The 23,837-nt window shown below is 38.3% G+C and overlaps 2 protein-coding genes across 3 annotated transcripts; one reads left to right on the forward strand and one right to left on the reverse strand.

The window, feature by feature from the left end:
• The first annotated feature begins 2,500 nt into the window (after nt 1–2,500).
• Nucleotides 2,501–20,118, forward strand: LOC122654374 (short-chain dehydrogenase TIC 32 B, chloroplastic-like). Its single transcript, XM_043848439.1, has 10 exons — nt 2,501–2,709; nt 3,128–3,359; nt 3,502–3,581; nt 3,980–4,133; nt 4,515–4,593; nt 4,755–4,842; nt 5,960–6,006; nt 6,109–6,362; nt 6,569–6,576; nt 20,107–20,118. Exons 1-8 carry the CDS (start codon nt 2,580–2,582, stop codon nt 6,289–6,291), a joined length of 993 nt encoding a protein of 330 aa, XP_043704374.1. The 5' UTR covers nt 2,501–2,579; the 3' UTR covers nt 6,292–6,362; nt 6,569–6,576; nt 20,107–20,118.
• Nucleotides 10,089–20,508, reverse strand: LOC122654375 (kinetochore protein SPC25 homolog). 2 transcript variants are annotated; one of them, XM_043848440.1, is made up of 8 exons: nt 20,289–20,508; nt 19,201–19,266; nt 17,564–17,710; nt 13,209–13,319; nt 13,034–13,123; nt 12,802–12,924; nt 11,536–11,771; nt 10,089–10,335 (listed from the first exon to the last, which is right to left on the reverse strand). In XM_043848440.1, exons 1-8 carry the CDS (start codon nt 20,455–20,457, stop codon nt 10,324–10,326), a joined length of 954 nt encoding a protein of 317 aa, XP_043704375.1. In that variant the 5' UTR covers nt 20,458–20,508; the 3' UTR covers nt 10,089–10,323. The 2 variants fall into 2 exon arrangements, with proteins under 2 accessions (XP_043704375.1, XP_043704376.1); XM_043848441.1 differs by lacking the exon at nt 10,089–10,335 and adding an exon at nt 11,393–11,437.
• Between the last annotated feature and the right edge of the window lie 3,329 nt (nt 20,509–23,837).

The raw sequence follows: 23,837 nt of genomic DNA on the forward strand, positions 1-23,837 counted from the left end.
TTCCCATCCTAAGTAGCCTTTTCAAAATCATAAAAAAAAAATATATAAGAACACTTGGTAGCCTTTTCCTTTTCTTCCTCACAAATTTGGTGGGCATGCATGAGAAAGCATGAAGGAGGTGCAGTGAGTAGAGAGCTGAAAGTGTAGAGACATGCTTCATAACAGGTTTGGCAAGGGGGCATTAGTGGTGTGTGCCAAGAAGGAGACCAAAGGGTCCCTCCATGGCACACCTAATCGTTGAAAAGTCAACCTTAATGCTCTCTTTTGATCCTCTTAGTCCGTCAAACCTCCAACATTGGCCATCAGTATTTACAACAAAAGCAAATCCTGTCCCTTGGTTTCTCCCTCTTTGTTTTCTCGCGTTACGATACATCGCATTTCTCAAGCCAGCACCAATCATTTGAACGCTATGCACGTGTAACTGATCCTTCCATTCTCAAATTCATCCAGCAATGATATGGTGCAACGCCAGTCTTCACAGTTTGATGCTGCACCAAGAAGACATGCATGGGAAAATGTTCTGTCCATGAGGGTGGCTTACGGAAAATTATCTCCTCCAATTCCTTGCCCGGCGCAGTTCCCTCGGTGCCTGTAATAAGGGGTGGGGAGGGGGGTATGGACCCCACTTGGGTAGGGGTAGGGTGGCCATTGTGCCCCGTATTAAAAGTACTTGGGGAACTAGGCCAGGTAGAGAACTAGAGGGGACAAAGATCTAGTGGCCTACCCCTATGCTCCCTGTCTCTCTCTCTCTTTCCCTATGAATGACTAGGGGTGTCAATGGGTCGGGTTGGGCCGGGCCTGCCTAAACCCTGACCCGACCCTAGAGGCCTTAACCCTGACCCGACCCTGCCAGGGTCGGGCCGGGTCGGGCCGGGTCGGGTTGGTCTTGATTTATGGCACCGTCCACGTGTCTCATTAGACCATGTTTTTGTAACATAGGATCTCAACCTATGGGACAACTAATAAATATGTTGAAAAAAATGGCGTGTGTATAAACTCTCTCCCCTACAGATTGTATGCTGTGTCCCTCAATAGGCACGGAAGCTTATAGGGCTACAACTAAATAACAATCATGTCGTGACTCTTTTTATGGTCTGATCAAAATAGTAGATGATCTACTCTTTTTATGGGTTCCACTTCATGATGATGACAAAGCTAGTAGTTATCTCTGTACAATTCTCTTCTTTTTTTTTTTTGTCAAGAAAATACTTATATTAAGTATATAATATATATATATATGTAATATTATATACCTATAATTAATACGAGGGTCGGTCGGGCCAGGGCTAGAGCTGAGGATCTAAACCCGACCCGACCCGACCTGCCAGGGTCGGACTATAACTAAACCCAAACCCGCCCTCAGGGTCAAAAAATCAGGGTCGGGCCCGGGCCGGGCTCAGGGCGGGTTCGGGCCAGCCGGGCTTTATTGACACCCCTATGAATGACATCTCTACCACCTATTATAGGAAGATGACCTAGGGAGCATTCTTGGCTTATTTGGGATTAAGAATTAAAATCAGGTCAGGTTGCATCAGAATCGCCTAAAACAGATCCTGATTCTGGCTGAACCGGCTCGGCCAAAATCTAGGGTTATGACTTATGACATATTTGGGCCGATTCCAATTGATTAGGATCCCGATTTTGGGTATTAAACCTTGCTTCTACTTCTTAGCCCATAATCCATAAAGAGAATCCATTCCAGTATACCCTTGTAGAATATCATTCTAGAATCTAGATCTTAATCAATCCAACCATTTGCTTTGAGGACATATATATCCTTCCATCGACAGCCACTTGTACCCAATGTTGAGGCTCAGAAAGGGTGAATCACCCGATTAGAATCGGAGGCATCGAAGGGTTGTGTCTCTGCGCAGGGCATCGTCAGGTGAACTTTTCATTTTGTAGGGGGTAGGCAGTTATTTCATGGGGTTGTGTCTGGAGTCTCAAATCTCGACAGAGGACCACACGACCAAGTATTATTTGCATGCACATAAATTTTGTCAAAGACAAAAATTGGTATAGTGTAGTGTGCAGATTCCTTCCCACACTAGTAGGGGGAACCCTCTCTTTATTTACAAGATTGAGCTACTCTCTAGGGAGCGTAGCATCCATGTGCTGTGCCACACACATCCTGATTATTGATTAGGCACATGCCAAAATATGTGCGGCACAGCCCAGCCCTTGGATTCCCCAAGGGCGCTGGGCTCCCTGGAGAGGAGCCGGAGATCCTTATTTACATAATCAATTTCTCTGAAATCTTGATATTTTAATATCTCGCGAGATGATATGCTACAAGGGGAGACAAAAGAAAAAGGAAAAAAAGGTGCCAGTTGATAAGCCAAATTTTGACCCTCACAGATATAGGTCCAAGGAATATGGAGAAGAAAAGAAAGGAAAAGAAAAGAAAAGAAACGAAGGACAAATGGTAAAGATAAGCGCTTCCATGTCTACTACTGTTTGATTCTCTTTTCCTTTATATATTTGGTTTTTTGTGGAGTGACTCACCTTCAATCAGTAACACATACACGTACCAGACTCTGGTTCTTAACCTCTCTCTGCCTTGCTTTTTGTTGGGAAGGATGAAGGAAATACTCAGGTATCTAGCAGGTATTGCAGGTCCAAGTGGTTTTGGATCAAATTCAACTGCTGAGCAAGTAACTGAAGATTGTTCTTGTTTACTCCCTTCTCAGTTAACAGCAATAATCACTGGTTAGTCACTTCTAATCTCTTTCTTTTTTTCCCCATTCCCCCCCCCCTCCCCTTGATAGATACACAAAGCTGATCAGGCTGAGAGAGAGATTTTGGTGGTTTTGTTTACTCTCTTTGCTTGTGCATGGAGATGGGTTTGGTAGATTAATACTGGAATTGGCTAGTTTTGAGCTGTTTTCTAAAGGGTTTAAATTAAATGCTTAATTCATGAAGAGATTTATAATTTTTTTTTCCCTTCTACTTAGAATTCTAAACAAACAAATCTTTGTCTGTTGTTGGTTCCTTCTTTTTGGCAATACTTCTTTCTTAATTATTCTCCAATTGAGAGAGAGAGAGAGAGGTTTATGGGTTTTGAAGTATAGAATTATGGATTTGTAGAGTTAATCCTCTATCTTTTGATCTTGTTATTGTTGTGAAGGGGCAACATCTGGTATAGGAGCAGAAACAGCAAGGGTGCTAGCAAAGAGAGGGGTAAGACTTATAATTCCAGCAAGGGACATGAAAAAAGCAGCTGAAGTGAAAGAGAGAGTGAAGAAGGAGAGCCCACAAGCTGAGGTTTTCTTGTTTGAGATGGATCTCAGCTCATTAGCTTCCATTAAGAGATTCTGTTCTAAGTTTTTCTCCCTTGGATTACCACTTAATATACTCATGTGAGTTGATGAGTTCTTGCCTCATTTTTCCTGTCACAGTTTTGATTTCTTAAGCTCTCTCAGAGAGAGAGAGAGAGAGAGAGAGAGGTTTTATATTAATAGGCTCTTATCCTCTCTTTTTTTTTTCCCCCTCTTTTTGAAGAAACAATGCAGGGAAGTTCTCTCAGAAATTGGAATTCTCTGAAGACAAAGTAGAGATGACTTTTGCTACAAATTACTTGGGTAAGCAATAGAGTATAAGTATCTAACCTTATCTTGTAAGCCTTGAAAAATGAAAAAATGGGTTTTACTGGGCCCAAAATCAAATGGCTTGTTCAGTTGTTCCATCACAAATAGTGATTATTTTTGGCCCATGGGAGGGCCCAGCCCTGAATCAAGAACCAATAGATGTTGACAGATCAAGCCTAAGTTTGGCCCGGCCAACCCTACTGGGAAATGAGCAGTTCAGCTTCAGCCCATGATTTGGTCGACAAGAATGCATGCATAGACCACACGTGAATCTTAAAACAAAGATTTCATTAAAAGAAAGAAAGGAAATTTCCTTATTGATTCACTGAGTTTCAGAGTTTTTATCAGTTAATAGAGAAAAATAATATTTGTTTCTTTTTCTTAATTTGCAGGGCATTATTTTTTAACAGAGATGTTATTAGAGAAAATGGTAGAAACAGCAGACCAAACAGGGATTCAAGGAAGGATTATCAATGTCTCATCCACTGTTCACAGTTGGGTCAAAAGAGATGCTTTCCATTTCACTCATTTGAGGAACCCCATCAAGTATCAATCTCTCTCTCTCTCTTTCAAAAGCTGCAAGACTAGAATAGATCCATTTCATAAGTACTTCATAGTCAGAAAGGAACATGTTTTGGGGGTCTTGGGATCTGCTTTCTGGAGATCTCAAGAGGAGAAACTCAAATCCAACTTTAGTCCAAGAGTGTTCTATCCAAACCCTAATGGTTTGTTTGTAATTCATCACTTACTATTGAAGAGAATGTAAAAAACATGAGAACCTGAGGTAAAAAGAATAGAAATCGCAAAAAACAATCACACAAATACAGGAAATTACCGAAATACCCATATAGTCGAACTTACTCTTTCTTATATGTTTTTCTTTACTGTCATAGCTAGTATTTACTAATGTACTGTTAAATTGTGCAGATACAATGGAACTCGTGCATATGCTCAGACCAAGTTGGCTAATATATTGCATGCAAAGGAAATTGCAAGGCAGCTCAAGGTAGAATCTGATCACTCTCTGCATCTTCTCCATTACAGGTATCTTGATCACAAAAATTCATAAAAAGAGATTGCAAAAAAAAAGAAAAGGTATAAGAATTTAAAGTTGCAGAATCATGAAAAAGGATTAATAAAAACAAATAAACGTGTTTTGTTGGACAGGAAAGGAAAGCAAGAGTAACAATCAATGCTGTCCACCCAGGAATTGTGAAGACAGGAATTATGAGGGAGCATAAGGGCTTCATCACAGGCATGAATTATAGAATACCCACTCATTTCACATTGTTTTATACACTAATTAACATATGTTTTTGCCAGTAATTCAATTTTGAAGTTGATTCTACCATGAAAAGGGTTGTTTCAGCAATCTGACCTTTATATTAGATTATATCAGAGATTTTCAATTTGACAATTTTTTCTTCTTCTTGTCTTTTGAAATTTGTTCCTAGTAGGTGAATCTGTTCTATCCCTTGTATTTTTAGCCATCAACTAATGAAAGGTAAAGGGCTTTGTGGATTGGCTACAAAGCCAATAAAGGGCATCATAGTTATCAAGGCGTCGCCATGGCATCCAGGCTCCTAGGTCGCCTTGGACGCCTTGGGCGCCATGGCGGTGTCGCCTTGATTTTTGACCCTCTAAAACGCCATGGTCGCCTTCCTGCCTTGATAATTATGAAGGGCGTACCCAGTGCACAAGGCTCCCACCATTGCATGGTCTAAGGAGGATCATAATGTACCCAGTATTGTTGCCAAAATTATATGGCCACTGTTAATTGAACTATTCCCCTTTAAATGGAGATAAATATAAAATACAAAATAGCATCCTTTATAAATTAGCTACTTCATCCCTACTAATTTTAAGCTACAATTGTACTAATGAGATGCTTGTCTAGTCCTCCGCCACATGGACTAATCTATGTACTACCATGTGACAAATAGTGATCTTCATTAGGCATAGTGACGGGGAAGGAAACCCTTAATATTATTAGCTATCCAAATCTTTAGCCAAAATTGTTTTGTGATAGTACCGCATGGTTTACCTTTTCGGGTTGATTCTGAGGTCTCACTTTTTCTAGTAATTTCTATGGGACTGAGTTTCTCTATACTGAAGGGAGAATTTCTACTTCTAAAAACATCTAATCCTTCGATTAACATGGGTCGGGAAGAAAATTTTGACCGTGTATAATAGGAGGGTGGGAGTTTCTTGATAACACGTGCGTCCAATCACATGATCAAATCACCAGTGGCGAAGATATTTCTAAGTCCTTTTCCATCCTTAGGTTTTCACTTTTCGACATAAGTAAACCCTAGTTCCAACTAGAAGACAAGGCTTAACATGTTTTGCTAATTTTTTATTTCCTCTTACAGATTCACTTTTCTTCCTTGCCTCAAAGTTGCTAAAGACAACATCTCAGGTTTGTTCCTAATCATTCATTATTCCCAATAATCCATGTTCTTGAGTAATTCCCAATAACCTAAAATCTGTGGTTTCTTCTTAAATTTACATTGATGATCAGGGTGCATCAACCTCATGCTATGTAGCTTTGAGCCAACAAATAAATGGGAGTAATGGGAAATACTTTGTTGACTGTAATGAGAAGAACTGTTCAAGTCTGGCTAAGGATGAATCTTTGGCAAGAAAGCTTTGGAAGCAAACTCATGCACTTATCCATAGAAGATTATCTCAACCTACAAGCTAAATTCTTAAGTTACAGATCCATGATCCTCTAGTCATGTACATAGTACATACATCTTCATGAAGAGACAAACAGTATTCTACCACCAGTAATAACTTTTCCTAGAAACATATTGTGGAGATATTTGTATCAGAGAAGGCGATACGCCGATATCCTTGTTCTAATAATGTAAAAAGAAAATGATAATAGAAATAACAATAGCAATTACTTTGTTATACACAACATGGCAAGCTTGCAAAGGGTCTTAAATAGGGATGTAAATGGAGCAAATATAGAGTAGATACTAATGTATCCAAGTTGAATGTGATTAGCATATTTGTTATTCGAATTCGATCTAGAGATATTTCATTTGTTATCCAAATTTGTATACCACCTTCTTTTAATTGCCCTTGTTTTATTTTCAAAAGTTTCTTAAGTTAAGGGTATAAAAGGGTTTAATTTTCAAAAATAATTTGAAAATGACATCATTATGTTATTATCATGTACAGATTTTGAGTACACAAGAAATGACAATATTTAGCTACATTGAAGAAAAAAAAAATTTGTGAGTGATACTAAAATGGAAAAAAAAAAAGTAATATTACAAATTATCTGATACCGATTATCCGGATAAATATCGCTGTCAACCTCAACAAAGTGTGGATTGTACAAGTACTCTGATCCAATCATTTGGCTTACCTAAAGAATTGACAACTAGCTTTAATCTAAACAACAAGACTCAGACAAACTGGATTATTATGATCTAACATTGATAGTTTTATATGAATAAGATAGATCTGTTAAAATAATAGGCATTAAAATTTCCAACTCTTAGCGAAGGCTTCCCTCAGGATCTCATTACTCGTCATATTTGGTTTGGTATTGCATCGAATTAAAGCACATGTTTCACTGCTTGTGTGGGTTCTAGTCAATTCCTTTGGGTCCCGTTTGTTCAAAGGAGACATAGTTGGGGGTGAGAGAATTGAGATGGGAAAATACTGATGTGGTACTTCAAAATCCCACCCCAACCTTGTTTGGTTATCCTGGATGATAAACTTACAAAAAGCCCATATAAAATCACTAAATGTTTTATCTGCTGATGTGATATTTCAAAATCCCATCCCTAGCCTATCGAAGTTACTATTCATGAGAAAAATAACTTTACCTCAACATTTTCACTCCAATAAAACCCTACCAATATGTGGGTCTCATCTTCCCAATAATCCCACCCTATCTTCCCCTCTAAACAAATGGGACATTGGGGTTCATTCTTGCAAAAGTACTCTCTATACGGGATACTTAGGCTATGTTTGATATGCATTCCCAGTTTCAAAATGCAAAATACACTCAACTGAGAGTGAGAATAGTGTTTGGACTTTGGATACATGATTAACTATAAAATGCATTCTTGATTTTAGAAAACTTTTTTTTTGGTAGAAGTGATTTTAGAATACTCAAATCTCTTAAAAGGATTCTTGATCGTACCCATGATATCCCTTCTTGGGAATCTCATCAAACATCTCATTGGCAGCCTAAAACTCTTATTGAGAGAAGAGAAAACACATCTGATCTGGAGCATAGAAAAAAGAAGAAAATTCAAAAGTTCACCGAAAGGTTGTCAGAGAAATCTACGGTTCATGCTACAGTTTTATAGAGCTGAGGTAACTGAGAAGGTCCAAAATTGGGAAAAAGGAGATGAACAGTGAAAGAGCGTAAGAACAGTTTAAGGACGGCGTAGCTCCAATCGTTACAGTACCAGTCCTCGCCATCAAGCACTGAATCTTCAGATCATTAATCGTAAGATCATGGGGGTAATTGGTGGAACATCTGTAATTTGAGAGGGTGGGAAGAGGACGATTAGGTCTCAGCTATTGCTCCAATCCACCCACAAATTTTGGGTCCCACTGATCCGACACATGGTAAATATGAGGGTGGTGTGAGGAAAAAGAAGGCTGTATAGTGGCGTGAGGGTGCAAAATTATCATTTTGCCCTCATGAAATCAGAAATTCCATCCATCTTTATGCCCTTGTGTGTAATCTCATTGGTTACCATGTTGGTGCAGGGGTCACCCAACCATGGAGGAGCAATTTCTTGTCCTTATTTATTATTTCAACCTAAGTATATTAGACATGAGAATTTTATGAAGGAGCTCATTCGCTTAGGTCTTTTTTTTTTTTTTTTTTTGGTCAATAAAGGGATTCTATCTCCATCCTTGGGGGGAAGAAAAACTTTACCTCAAAATATATCAAGGAATATGATGATTACCTGAGTAAACAGCATGGTTGGAAGTGGTACCACACTACCACGGAACGGTTCCGCACATAAGAAAACAGTGTGGTCATTTCATGTGAAAAAAAGAGAGATAGAGAACCGACAGCTTAGAGAACCCTTTCCTTCCGGTATATTAACTGAAAGGCAAAGGGAGACATGAATGAGTTAAAATTGGGACTGAGTTACCAAACCCATGATTTAGCCCAACCATGGGCCATCACACTAAAATCCATGTCACTCCATTTGTCAATCCAGCAAGAAAGGTGGGGCCTCTGCGGATTGATCCCTCATATTTCATTACTCTTCCATATAATTTGGGTCAATAATATACAAGATTGAATGACAAAATATTGGCAAATAAAACTGTAAGAAAGAGAACGCATATGCTGCGGGTGGGCAAAATGATCGCCGCACCCTGAGAAGGGGGAATTTTAAATGGTGCAACAGTTATTTTACCTACCCTGTGTTTGAACATAAAAACAACACACTACACACGCTTAAATAGCGTTCTTTCTCCCTAAAACTTTTATTGTTTTTAAGGTAATAGGGTTTACATTCATCCACAACCGTGTATGAACATAGTGAACAATTCAGCCTTGAATAAGAATACTCGATTCTGATCCTAAAATCAATTAACCTTTCGGATTTGGCTTATGGTTTGTGTTATTACCCAAAAAGAAAAAAATACTTGATTTTCACAAGCCAATCCAATAGCTGAAATGTTGACCATGTATGAAAACAAGACCCCTTTTCTAGACACAAGAGCAAGCAAAATACGCCCAACCCCTCCAAAAATAAAAATTTCATCCATATTGATACCCTGTACCTGCTCTCATTGGTCCCCATGCTAATGCAGTGGCTACACGACCAAGCAACAATAATTAACATTTAGAGAAAAAGAAAACTGCAAAGTCACATTCCCCACCCACAACACAGAAGAGGGGGCAACATGACACCTCTGCCCCCTCCTGCTGTATACTCCTCACACCCCTCATTGGCCCCACATTGATGCATGGGCCACACCGGCAACAAACCCTTCTCGTAACATTTAATTGACATTTTTATTTTTACTTCTACTTTACTCAATTTTATTTCCTCATCTACACAAAAAAAAGGACCATTAAAGAAAATCGAACAGCATAATTATTTTTGGGTAGAAGAATAGCATAATAAAAATTGCAAATAAAAATGGGAGGATAAAAGTAAAAGAATCAGAATAACTATTGTTCCGACCATCTTTATAAGAAATAAAAAGCTAAATATCAACCCAAGTTTTTTTTAAAGGTCTAACCGCTGAATTCTTGATTCACCAAAAAATTATTTTAAAAAGATCATGATATCAGTTCCCCAATTTTTTTTTTGGGTGCATATTAATTCATAAGCGTGAAACAATCTAGACGCTAATTAAATCAAACAAAATCAGCGGAATAAGTTAGATTACAGCATTGAAATAAGAAACCTTACATTCATCCAATCAAAACACACTCTTTTGAAATGAAAGGGCATTAAAGAGATATACACAGAACACTAACACGTTGGCCTGAGATCTTTGTTTCACTTTTTTGTTCTCAAAGCTTGAAATGTTAGTTGAGTGGCAATACATGGACGAGGCTCCCCGAATCTGCTTCATTCAATTGATTAATTCTTCTAACATCTGAACCCAACAAAAATTACCAGATGTACTTAAATATCGTCATGGGTCATCTGTGGTGGTTAGCTAAGACGAAAGCATGTAAAAACCATGAAGGATTTCATCTCGGGTGACAAAGAGGCCTTCTGAACATTCATTTCTTGACCTGCCATATGCAATACTGGCATCTCTTAACCTCTAGCAGTCCAAATGTAAAAAACATATACTTTTATTTACATTAGTCACAAGATGAGAAATGTGGCCTTTTTTTATTGGACGAACTGAGAGGGGTGGGGGGGATGGGAGAGGGAGAGAGAAACAAAAGATGGTTCCAAGATTTATTTTTCATTGTAAAAATCTTGGTTCCAATATAAGCCTATCAAATTGCTGAGCTAACGAGGCTTGCTTATTTTTACCATATACAGCATTGATATCAAGTCATTTTTACAGCAAAAAAAAGGTTAACAGCCTGAATCCTTAAGCCTTGCAACCATGGATTAGAGCAGTCAGACTAAATGTCTTCTATTTTTAATATCAATGCTAAGTATGATCCCAGACATGGCTACAAAACAACATACAGTAGCAGTTTGGCCAAAGCTTGAGGAAGGACATTAAGGCTTATCCAATAGAATAACCAGAACCAACCACTAAACAATATTGACAATGTAACATGGAATCAAATATACATTCACCTCCTGCCTTCAAAAACAATTGGGTAATCCTACCTAAGATACAATTTCAGTAACACTATCAAACAAAGCTGAAAGTCATCCAGTAACATTAGCGATTGGATCTTTAAGGCTATTAAATGGTGTCAATTTGAATGATCCTTTGAGAAGATTGATTGCTATCCTAACCTGAAATTTTTGGTACATGTAAAGCTTGGAGGCATAAAATAAACTGATGATTGACTGGAGGTGAAAATGACTATTTATGAAGATTACAGTGCCTTGGAACTTGGAAGTGATCCGATAGTGCAATTTATGAATCAAGAGACTCCAATGCGCATGGGATATTTTGAGGATGTTGCCAAACAGTAAGGATGGAACTTGGCGCAACGGTAAGGTTGGTCCATTTTGACCAAGTGGTCACGGGTTTGAGTCAAGAAACAGCCTCTCCGCAAAGCGGGGGTGAGGCTGCGTACATTATGACCCTCCCCAGACCTTGCAGTAATGCAGTGCGAGAGCCTTGTGCACTTGGTATGCCATTTTTTTTCTTGGGGGGCCAAAGAGTGCCCTTATCAATATTGCCAAATGAAGTTACATGTTCTCCAGGATCCTTCACGGATCACTTCGATTAGTTTTACATGGGAGTCAGATTGTTGATACTAAAGCGGAGTACAAGAGAAAAGAAAAGAATCAAATACCTTCAAACGAGGGGACCGGCGAAAAGATGCTGCAGATGTTGGAGAGAGGACCTTTGATTTAGTCATTCGCCCATGATTAACTTTTCCTGGAGGTCTGCAAGTTTCTCCAGATTGACTTTGAAGTGCATTTTCCTTTTCCGAAGAATCACTTCTGCTGTCAACCGAAACTGATGCAGCTGGAGCTGATCTAGAAATTGTAGTTGAGTCTGGGTGAGATGTGGCTTGAGGAACAATACCTGTTGAATCATTATCCGAAAAAGTTTAGTAGATTACAGATTACACATGAACTTGAAGAGGCAGTTTAGGTACACATTTCCTTTGACGCCTTACAATTATTCAATATAACATGATTAATATGTTAAACAATTGTCCAGGTATTTTAATGGCCATTGCTTAAATGCAGCTCTAGAGAAATGCCTGAAAAATAGTTTGTGAACAACCCAACAACTATCAGGTCAAATGGTGATGAATCGATGAGTTCCAGCTCTCTTCTAGGTTCAGCCAATTATGCTAGAACAGGGGAGGGTCAGATACTGGAACACAAAAAACTCCAATAATAAACAAAACAAATTAGGTTTGAACAGGGAAAACTGATCAAATATGTGAATTAGGCCTGAACATGGAAAACTGGTCAAATATGTGAGTAATTAGTCCATACACTAACAGAATAGAAAAGCAATAAAACTCAGCATAGAACTCAATAAACAACCATTTTTTTTAATGTTCTTCTTCATGGCTCAGATACCATGTAACAAAATCAGATATTACCAACCAGAACCTATAAAGGAGAAGAAGGGAGAGAGTGAGAGACCGACTAAGTAGAAAAGGGAGAGAGCATGATGCAGAAGAAAAGGGGGAAATCCTAGAGCCGCGATAGGACTCAGAATCATCTCTATCGTTGCCTGGGTCCATTGCTTAATAATTTATTAAGAGTTCCTACTAAAAGTCAATTACAACCAAAGACTAAGTAAATAACAATGACTCAACATAATTTAACATAGAGCCCAGCCTCAAATTCTCCCCCTCACGGTACACTATAACATAGATCAGTAGTTTTCACTCTAAATCTCACTTCATTCACATTCTCTTGTTTTGCAGTTGATGTATTGAGCACATTAATTGCATGTTTAACTTGGTAGCATAAACCACCAAGCAATCTAACTGTAAACATAAAAGATACCAATTTCTATTTCAATAGAAAAGACATGTTGATTAGGCTACATTGTGTAATTATGAAGTGCACACAGAATATAAAGGTTGTAGTACCTATTGATGCAGTTGCTTGAAACTTCTCTCTCATAATTCCCACAAACTTGAACAAGCCATTAGTTTGGTTCAATTCTTGGATCAACTCCTTGATGTCATCCAAGCAAGGGTCGCAATCCAGCACTGAGGAATAATAAAGAAACACACGGCACTGCTAAGATGCATGTCACAGAATGCTTTAACAACAAAATTTCCATGACACCCAAAAGGAGGGCTGTAATCTACTACTTACATGTATAAATATCATTTGCATGCCTCACAGTGAAAGAGTACTCCTCATTTGGATTTTTCGAGTTAATTTTATTGAATATAAACTTGACCCCTAAAGAAAAACCTTTATTAATGAGATGATCAAAACCTCAGAGTGAAACCAAAAGCAGTTGTAAATTTAGTGCCCCATTAATTACCATGACCTCCTTCGATCCGAAAGCCAAGTACCCTTTTGTACCATGAAATGGTTTCTTCTATGTCTCTGTTTCTCATTTCCTGATCAAGATTTCCTTGCAGATCTTCCAAAGCTTCAACACAAATCATTAAAAAACAAGAAAATGAATTAGAATTTCCCTGTACACTATACTCACATCACTATATAACAACTATATAGAATAAAATATTTAAACTGTAGCAATATTAAAACAGGTTAGAACAATACCTGCACAGGCAAGAATGAATAAAGAGAAGAGGAAGAGAAACAGGTAACCAAATCTCAGGAATTTGGCATCAGAACAGTGACAGCAGACATGATTGAAGAGTTGCCATTGTTGGAAACAACTTGTTCTTGTAAGAGACAACACATACTCACAAATGTGAGTTTGGAGAGCATGTATGACGAGGTGGATAGTGGAAAGAAACAAGGTGATGTGGCCTAGACAGTGTAGGTAAAACAATTTCAGAACACTGGTTTTGCACTGACATCAACTTCGTGTAATTTTTGAGTTGTCTTATGAGGCTAAATCTTTTGAAGCTCAAAATACAAAGACTGTACCACTTCAAGTCTTCTTTCCACTGGCATTGGAATCAAGCAAATCGGAATTCGTATGGTGAGATATCAATTGAACATTATCTGTTGCGCAGAATTTTCAAAATGCTTTTTTGACACATACAACTTTATGGGCATTTTGAGTCACTCTCCATTCAGAATCTACAGAAGCTTAAGACAAAAAAGTTGTACATCTTTGAGTCATCTTTTTTAATTTTAATGCAACCTAAATCAGGTCATCGGATAAGTGAGATATGACCATTTTTCCATCAATGCACAAAGTAGTAGAAGGGTAAATGAGAAAGATTCGAAATCGAGGGGTCTCGTTCAACCCACATTTTGAAGCCCTACTTGAGCAATTTTTGAGTGATTTTCTGTCTGATTCTTCCTAGAATGAACCAGAAACGAAAGGCAATTTTGGAAGAAGAAAAAAAGGGGAAGACTATCAAAATCTCATTGATCAAATCCTTGAAGCCCATGATCATCTAAATTGATTGGAAAGTGTGTTCTTCATTATCTATGTTTGCAAGACGGTGGAATTGAGAGGAGAACGCCAGGTTTCTTTCCATTGGGATTACTCAATTGAGGCAATCTATTTTCTGCAAATCCCTAGATTTGGCTTAGGTTGTAAATGTTGAAAAACTTATGATCTTAAGTTGTAAAGAGTTGGGGATTTGAATCTAGTTCATTCCATCATTGTAAAACTATTAGGCTGTAGCCTGTAAGACTTGGGGTTGTAGCCCTAGTCTTTGTTACAGCAAGGTTGGAGGCAGGGATGGGTGCTCCTAGATCATTGTAGCGATTAAAATTTTAGTAGAGTATTGAGCAATATACAAAGCCTGTATTATATTTTTATAAAATGAAAGTTGAAATTAACAAGTCATGTGGCCATAACAAAATAAAAGTAATAGGTGGAATTTAGAGCATCCCATCGTATCAATTTATGCACATTATATCTTTGTCTGTGCTCAATTCAATTTTTTGATGAGCAAGAAAGCTTTACCACTTGTTTCAACTTCACTTTGCCCTCATTTTTTGAACTTTCTGTGCTCCTACGAGTTCCAAAGAGAAGGATTAAGTGTTTATATTTTATATGTGTAAAGAATATGAGGAATAATTCTTTGGAGGACTAATGAGAAACTTCAGTTTTTTTGTTTTATAGGTCCTACTCTATCCTATTCAATGGGGGGGGGGGGGGATGTGCGAATCAGGAGGCTTGAGCCTAAGACCTCCTGATAGAAATGTGCATCCACACACCACATGCTACCAAGAGCGCTAGGCACTTGTTCACAGAAACTTCAGTTTTTACCAATGGATTTTCAAGGAAAATGGGGTATCTTGGATTTTATTGATTGGTAGGGTAGGAAACAGTGTCATGCAATTCTGTCAAGTATTTTTTAAACATTCTTCATTGGATTTGAATATGACTTCAAAATATGGAAAGGCCTGTGAAGGGCATGGCTGATCAAAGGAACATTATGTAGGTTTTGACCCGAGATGGTTCACTTATTTTGAAGGGGGATTATGGAGACGAAGAACAATAACATTATAGCTTTGGCATCAGGATGGCATTTCCATCTATTCCTCCCTAATCACTTTCCCGCAAGGGTCAATTGATTGGGGAGATCCATATCTAAATCTGAAGGTAGAGCCAACAAGAAAAAGGTTTTGGAGATGGGTTCTCCCACCTAGCCCCCCCACCAAATAATACTCTCCTCCGTGTCTTAATTATTTTTTATTTCCAAATAATCCAGAAAACCAACCCCCTGTGCATGCTGACTGCTCTCTCTCAATCCTTTTCTGTCACTGTTTCCTACTTATCCTCCTTCCCTTCAGTACTGTGTTGTTACATTTTACTACTATCTTGTATAAGAAAACTTGCAAATATAAAACAGTTTCACAGGTATAATATATTATATGGTTTTTATGGAATAGATCAACTTAGGCAGACACATTTTCGACCCATCAAGCCCTCTGGGTCAATCACCATCAGAGAGCTCCTCCTTTCCATGCTAGAATAGGATCAACAGGTATCTAGATTGTTTCTTTCATATTTTCCTGTAACAATCTCATTTACGAGAAAAACTATAATTTCAATCAAGAAATGGTGAAATACTGTACAAAGAAAACAATATTAGAAGCCAAAATTTATGGGCATCCATGACAACATTATAAATACTACATGGAATGTATAAAGTAACAGATAAGCCACACTGGAATGGACAACCCGCAATACACTCAAGGTTTAATAACACCTCTCTTGGCCATTCATTAATAGTGCTTACAATATTCCCAAATATACTACCAACAAATCACCAAGCAAATACATGGAAGAGCAGCCAGTTCAACTCCAAGGCAAGTCCATAGATTTTAAAAGCACTTCCCCTCTATCACTATAAGGTTAGATAAGCCAGAGTAGCAGAACATAGATAAGAAAGTTTAACTGCCTTATACAACTAATTGAGTAATTTTTTTGCAAAAGAATCCTTCAAAATAATACTTATACTTTCAAGCTGCCAGATGAATAGCTTTCAAATAGAAGGTAGAGGGTGAAAATAAAAGTTAAATAAAAAAGGCATAGTTGTCAAGGCGTCTACTAGGCGCCGCCTAGGCGTCCAGGCAGATTTCTAGGTGCCTAGGCAGCTGGCGCCTTACTATAGAGCGCCTTGCATTGGTTTAATTGGTATCGAACCAGGTTCTGGCACTTATTTATGCAAGCAAATGTTATTTATATTTGTTATTTCGTTTACTTAAGATATTATTCATAAATAATCAAATACTCCTTATTTGAAACTAATAAAAATAGTTAAAAAATCAAATTCCAAAAGGATAAAAAGTCAACTTCCCAGTTCAATAACAAAAACTGGATTTTAGTGGTATGTGAAATTTTCAACTTTCTAATGCTGGGGTTTTTCTCAAATCTAAAAATTCCATAAATATTAATCTGGTAAAACATTGCTAAAAAACAAAAGTGAAATAAAATATTCATTTGTTTTGATATCTAAAAAAAATATTTTCATTCAGAGCGATTTTGACAATGTTCGCGCTCACCAAATAAGGTTTGACCGGAACATACTCCTTCAAAATAGATCAGATTTAAGTAATCTTAGATTTTTGGACAACTGGTTTTGTGCTCTACCTAATACAAAAAGTCTCATGTAAAAATAAAATCATTTGATCAATCAAATATCTTAGAGAAAAAGAACATTTCTCTAAATCAAGAGTAGGTTAATTACTTATTGATAACATCATATTTTCTAAGAACAATATAAACCAAATGTGAGACTAAGTATACCAGAAAAAGACCAATTCTAAGAACATATAAACCAAATTTGTGTTTTGATTGTTTCACACATATAACTGATATATAAAAAAAAATAGTACTGGAACGCAATTTAGGCCGCTTAGGCGCCGCCTAAGAGCCTAAGTGCTTAGGGAGGACCTCGAATGCCTTGGATCGCCTAACGCCTTGACAACTATGAAAGAAGGAAATATGATAATACTTAATGTAGGTGTACCAGATAACAGAATTTCTACTACATTAGTAAATGATCATTGGTTCCTTTTACAAGGTTAGTAGCCAAATAGTTCAAACTTGACTTTTTATTTTAGATGAAGCATGGCAATACGAAAGTGTTCTACAGTTCCCAGACAGAAATGAAAAAAGAGATGACACAATGCCTCAATTGGATAATTTAAATTAAAATCCGTCTATAAAGTTGACATGCTACATAAAACTTATAGTATTTAGTAGAGGTAATCAAGCATAATGAGAAGAGCTACCAAGTGATTGCCGGGAAATTATTCCTGCATATTCATCCTTCTTGACTTGTTGATCTTGCAAATTTTTTCTAAGCTCTTCTCTTCTAGCTTTTGCAGCGGAAATTGAATCAACTATATTCAAACGCTTGGCTTCCTGACGGTTCTTCACTACATACGCCATAGAAAAAAAAGGCAACGTATTATTTACTCAAAATGTTTTAACTTCATAGGAACATCAATTAATGATTTTAGAGTGAATCTTAAGTACAAAGATCAGTTATCCTTAGGCTGCGTTTTGGTGGCTTTCTCTCTTGATGTGAGAAAGGAAGGAAAGAGAAAAAAAGGAGATGTGGTCCGGGGGGGCGGGGGTTTTTTTGGAAAGGTAATCAGTGGTTTTGTGTTTCACTTGTTACATGAGAAAACACGGCGAAAAGAAAATTGAGAGAAAGCTGCCCATTCCTGGCTTCTACCCTCCCTCCCACAAGGTCCCGGGGAAGAACAAAGTACAAATCTTGGAAAACTAAACAACAATGATGAATTTTGAAGTAAGTTTCTCTTGATTTTTGGTGCAACCAGACAATTAGCAAAGAAAATTTTTCTTTCCTACTCTTTCCTGAAATCAACCAATCCCAGCCTCATTATGCTCATTAATCAAGAGTAGACAACAGTTTGAATTGATAAGGTGCAATTAATATGGAAATATTTCCATTAGAGCACTACATGGAATGAACAATTTGACACTGCCTATTCCATCTACAGCATTTTTTGTGGATCATCACTTGAATGACAAACTATCCACATCATAGTTGTCATCGCATCTAAGCGACCCAAGGCATTGGAGGGGGCCTAGATGCAAGGCGACACCAACAAGGTAACTGCCTAGGCGATCAAGGCGCTTGGATACCTTGACAAATGACAACTATGATCCACATCAAATGGTAACAATCCTAACCAGAGTGATCATTTGATTGATTTCAAGTCTAAAACTATTTATTGAGATCCTAAAAATCAGAAGTAAACTCCACACAAGGTAACATATTGGCTTGAAGATAACCCTCATTAAATCTTGCAAAATATGCATCATAGAGTTTATACCAGCATTATTATGGATAACCATATTGTATGACCTAAAATTGAATAAAATTGCTCAAAATCTCTTGCATAGAGCAGTGTTAGGACTTCCTAGCAAAAGCACGATATCAGATTCAAAATATTCCAGCACAACCAAACTAAGTTAGAATAGGCCAGTCAAGGATAGGTTAACCAAATAAACACTGCAGCCCAACTTCAAAAAATTTATAATTTTTCAGACAGCATCTCTACGAGGAGCACATAGGCAATGAGTTAACACAATATACTGTTCCATTGTGCCAAAACCTTCCCATGGCATATGTTCCAGAAAACTTAAGATAAACATCAAGAATAGGTTTAACCTACTAGGGAATTTAAGTCTGTGAAATAATATGGAGCCACACCATCAACAAAAGGAAATCATACCGAATGTCAAAGCATATTGCCCCAAAGGGCAGATGGAGTGCTGAAATTTTGGGACAAAAAATCTCTGTTGCCTTTCTAGTGCAATGAATTATTTGTAACTTTGCACATCCTAACTGAAGTTACGCCTCCAGGGGGGGGGGGGACCCAATTGAGAGACATACCTGCAAGAGCTTTAACTAAATCATCCTCCAGTTCCCTTAGGTGAGTTTTAAACTTGCCCAGTTTTACTGAGAAGGAATAAAAAGAAAATTCAGGAAAGAATTTCTGACACCTAGCAAATAAAAAATAAAGACCGACAACCAAGATAGTCTCACTATCAATCAAAGTATGAAATAATAAATTTTATCAACCAATGTAAGCAAATACTTTTTAGTCAGAGTTTCAAAAATTGAAAACCAAGGTGAAAATCTTATATAGGAAAGAGGAGAGAAATAAATCATATCACATTATCACATGAGAGCTGAACGTTTTTTCATATATACACTATTAATGGTTGCTCATTGGTCAAGGATAGTGCCGTTTGGCACCTATGCTACACCAGATAATGCTTAGCTTCCTCATACATAATATTTATTCAAAAACAAAAAAGATGTTATCAACTTAACCAGGTGAGTACTGTAAAGAAAGCTCCGTCTTCCGAGGAATTCAAACATTGAAAACCAGAAAGAACGAACTACTGGGAAAAGATTCTCATCTCTACATCCTACCGTAAAGGGGCTGCTAATATGAGATGATGTTCGCATTTATAATGCACTTTCCAAAGAGATAATAAGATCTGTTATGTAGTATTCTTCAAGCTATATAGACACTTCAATTATTAACGAATCTATCCACACACAAGGGCTTCTACAACTGACAAGAGCAGCCGAACCCTAAACGTCACCAGAACCAATATATCACCTTAAAAATATGATAAAAGCCTTGTTTGATTTTACAAACCTAACGTCCTCTCCCCCGCCAACACCACATACTCACGCACAAAACTATATAAATGGGCGGGAAAATCTTGAATTACGGTGTCTCACTGATAAGAGTAGAAAACTATAAATGAGAACAAACGACTACAGGAACATCAAACCAGCGGTCAGCACTCACAGAAATCCTAAAATTACGAGAATAGAAACAAACAGAAACTCAAAAAAATTAAAATTCTGAAGCTCAAGAAGCCAAGAATAAGAAAAATAAACAACCAAACACCGTAATTACGAGTGTAGCTAACTTAAAACTGTAATTTCTGGTAGAAGCTTACCTTGATTTTCGGCAGTTTCTTCTGCCATAAGCTTGACCGACTGAAGAGACGTTCGAAAGGAATCAGTAGCGGAACTCCATCGCTGCATTTGAACCGCTATCTCTCGATCGCAGACGAGCCTCAGCTCTTCCATTTTTCGCCGAATCGAATCGTCCGGTCTTCTCTCCATCCTTCTAAGGAAAGCACGAAAATCGAGTTGTTGCTTTGGGAGTTGATTCTGGTTTAACGCATGAAATTGATCCTCATATCCGACTAATTAAAACGGAAAACCTCAAAAATGGAACACGAAAGACAATCTCAATGTAAAGATCTAGTAATCTAAAACCTAAATCAAAGGGAAACTTACCTTGAGGGTGGAAGAAACCAGATTCAAAGTTTAGGTTAGATCAGCGATCGATATTCACGAGCTTGGAAACGTCAAAGAACCTCACAGTGCTTTCTTTCTTTTTCTCTCTCGTTCTCTCCGCGAGCTCCCGATTCTCACTCTCACACCCTCTCTCCTTCCCCTCTGCTCTTCTGTTTAAAATGCGTGAAATATATTTAGCCCGCCATTTCTAGTTTAAGATTAAGATAGAGAGGAAGTGATATTATCCGATGCGACGCAAGAAGCTGAGAGAGCTCTTCTACCAAATTGGTATCAACTGTCATGTAAGTCACGCCTTCAATCAGATTCCAATCCAGTGTTAACAAATGCACCCCTCACATCTGATGAGAGGGCCCACTCATATAAATCAAGCATCCCAAAGTGCTAAAAGGTTTTGTCTTTGCTTTTTTCTTTTCTTTTATCTCCCGTATGTTTTGGTTCAATAGCCTCACTTTTAGGGCTTTCCCATTCCCGAGCATACTTTCCGCACAATTAATTTACTCTTTTGTGTGTGTGGAGACAGGAAGGGTATCCGACTTTAGGCCAACTAAATCCCCCTGGGCTCATACATGACCCCCATGCCACGCACGAATTGGGACCTTCTGGGCCCTAGTGAGCCTCAGGTGGGTGGCCCCAAGAAATTATCTAGCTGCGAAGGTTTGATCACGAGACCTCGCTTCCTGAGGCGGAGTCTCATGTCCCCTCCAAGCCAGCTGCACTAACCCCTTGCGGTTAATTAATTTACTTTTTGTCATTTAATAAAGTTATGAGATAATTCTAGCCATTGGATAGAATCATGGTTTGAGGTACCGTATTGAATCACCTGCGAACACGGTTTTGAAGGTGCTTGATATTGATACCAGGCCAATACCGTTCCCCGAAACGGCATGGACAAGGGGCAAATAGTTTAAAAAAACATTTTTAAAAGGAAACTCAAGGATAAACTTGTCAGATATGGTTGATCTATGTCGATATTGCATCAATTTTGAATGTGACCAATACCCAATCCGATAACATGCAAGCTTGTCCTCTTTGAACTTGAATTTGCCCCAAGTATATTGGGGCTTGGCTCCTATCCTGCAGTGGTGGGAGCTGGAGCGTCCAACACCACTTTAGGATATAGACACATGGCAAGTTATTAATCCAACGGTTAAGAGAAAATGAATAATTTATAATCCACTTTTCATCTCTCAAAATCTTGTTCTGCAATAACCCGACCCAAAAATCCTGAAACCCATCGTAGATTAAAACCTCCGCTCATCTTTCTCTAGGCCCTTCCCCCTCTCTTTCTGATAATCTCCATCAACCCTAGGCGAAGGAGTCCATCTTACCTGGTTCAACGGTGAACGGCGAATGGCGATCGGTGACGACGAGGCTAACTAGGTAAGCTCGTCTCTCTCTCTCTCGCTCTCTCTCTCTCTCATATATTCGTTCTGAAACCCTAAGAAATGCATTTTCGTTTTTGGTACAGGGGAGGTGGAAGAAAATTTTGGTTCAAAAATTTTGGGAAAGGATAGAATGAAGATCCACTGGAAGCTGCAAAGCAATATCAGAATAATGACTAATTGAAACAATTGATCAAAAGCTTCAGAAGTTTTTGACACCAACTCATCAAAATAAATGCCCAATGTTATAGAATCAACATATGCATAGGTGATTCGCACTGTCCAGAGTCAAATTTACAGAGAGATGAATAAAGGATCAAGGATCAAAGAAAAATAAGAGAATTCCTATTAGATACTGTGAAACCTTACTTTGTTGAAGCAAAAAATTTCTCCAGTAGGTCAATTTAGGGAGGAAGCAGAGTATTAGTAATTTGGGGCATTACATGACTGGTGCAATTGAGATGAATTAGTAGTTGGAAAATAAATCCACTGAGATAAAGGTTATAGAAAGAAGGGTCTTTGAACAGGAGAATAAGAACAACGATGGAAATGCTCCCCAAAGCATCATGATATGATGCACGGATTGCAGCCATAGATTGGGAACTATGCAAATTCAGGGGCGGGTATCATCCAGACGGTGAAGCTCCTTGTACGACTTCTAACTAGTCAAATCTTCTTCCACTTCCCCTGTACCAAATTCAAGGGTGGGTCTCATCAGACTCCTTGTATGACTTCCAATTAGTCAAAACCTTCTCTCACTTCCCTGTACCAAAAACGAAATGCATTTGTTAGATTTCAGAATGAAAATGAGGGAGAGAGAGAGAAGAGCTAACCTGGTTAGCCTTGCTGTCGCCGGTCGCCGTTGAACCAGGTAAGATGGAGTCCTTCGTCTAAGGTTGATGGAGATTAACAGAAAAAAAAGGGGAAGGGCAGAGAGAAAGACGAAGGTTTTAATCTAGGTTTCAGGATTTTCAGGTCGGGTTATTGCAGAACAAGATTATAAATTACCTATTTTCTATCAACCGTTGGATTAATAACATGCCATGTGTCTATATCCTAGGTGGTGCTGGACGACAGGAGCCAAATCCAGTATATTGGCCACAAATTTTGGATCTCATTGATCAGCCACATGGCAAATATAAGAGTTGTGTGAGACGACCTTTCTAGCGTCAAGGACAATGTAAGAGGGAATTTATATGCCACACTAATAAGGGCTTGGAGATTGGTATCATTCGCATGGGGTTGCATGGAACCCACATGATCTCAATGTAGGCCCTATGGCTCAATATCTGAGAGGACGTATATTGGAATATGCCCCATGGTGGTGTGTGCTTATGGATCGAGTTTCCCTTCACACATAGTGACGAGAGAACCTCTTAGGCTACAAAATCTATCCCTAGGATTGGATTGGAAAATGGTAGTTAAGAGCACATACACTAGCCGGTGAGAGTCTAAAGATAAAACTCGTTGTCCAAAATATATTAAGGAAGAGGGTTCTCTAAGCAAGCAACATAGAGGAGCAAACCAATGAGGTCCAGTAGAATGGTTTTGCACATAGGAGGGCAGCAAGATGATTTCTTGTGAAGAGGAAAGAGATGATGCTAGCGTATGCACCTGGCGCCTCAGAGAACCATTTCACATATATTAACTAGCGTATCCCACAGGATTTGGGATGGTTGGATTGGGCTTAAGAAGGCAAACGAGCAGATTTGCGAGATTGAGACATGAATGGGCTAAAATTGAACCATTGGGCCTGAATTACTCAACCCATGATTAAGCCCAACCATGGCCCAGAAGGCC

Source organism: Telopea speciosissima, chromosome 3 (genome assembly GCF_018873765.1).
Source record: "Telopea speciosissima isolate NSW1024214 ecotype Mountain lineage chromosome 3, Tspe_v1, whole genome shotgun sequence".
Lineage (NCBI taxonomy): Eukaryota > Viridiplantae > Streptophyta > Magnoliopsida > Proteales > Proteaceae > Telopea > Telopea speciosissima.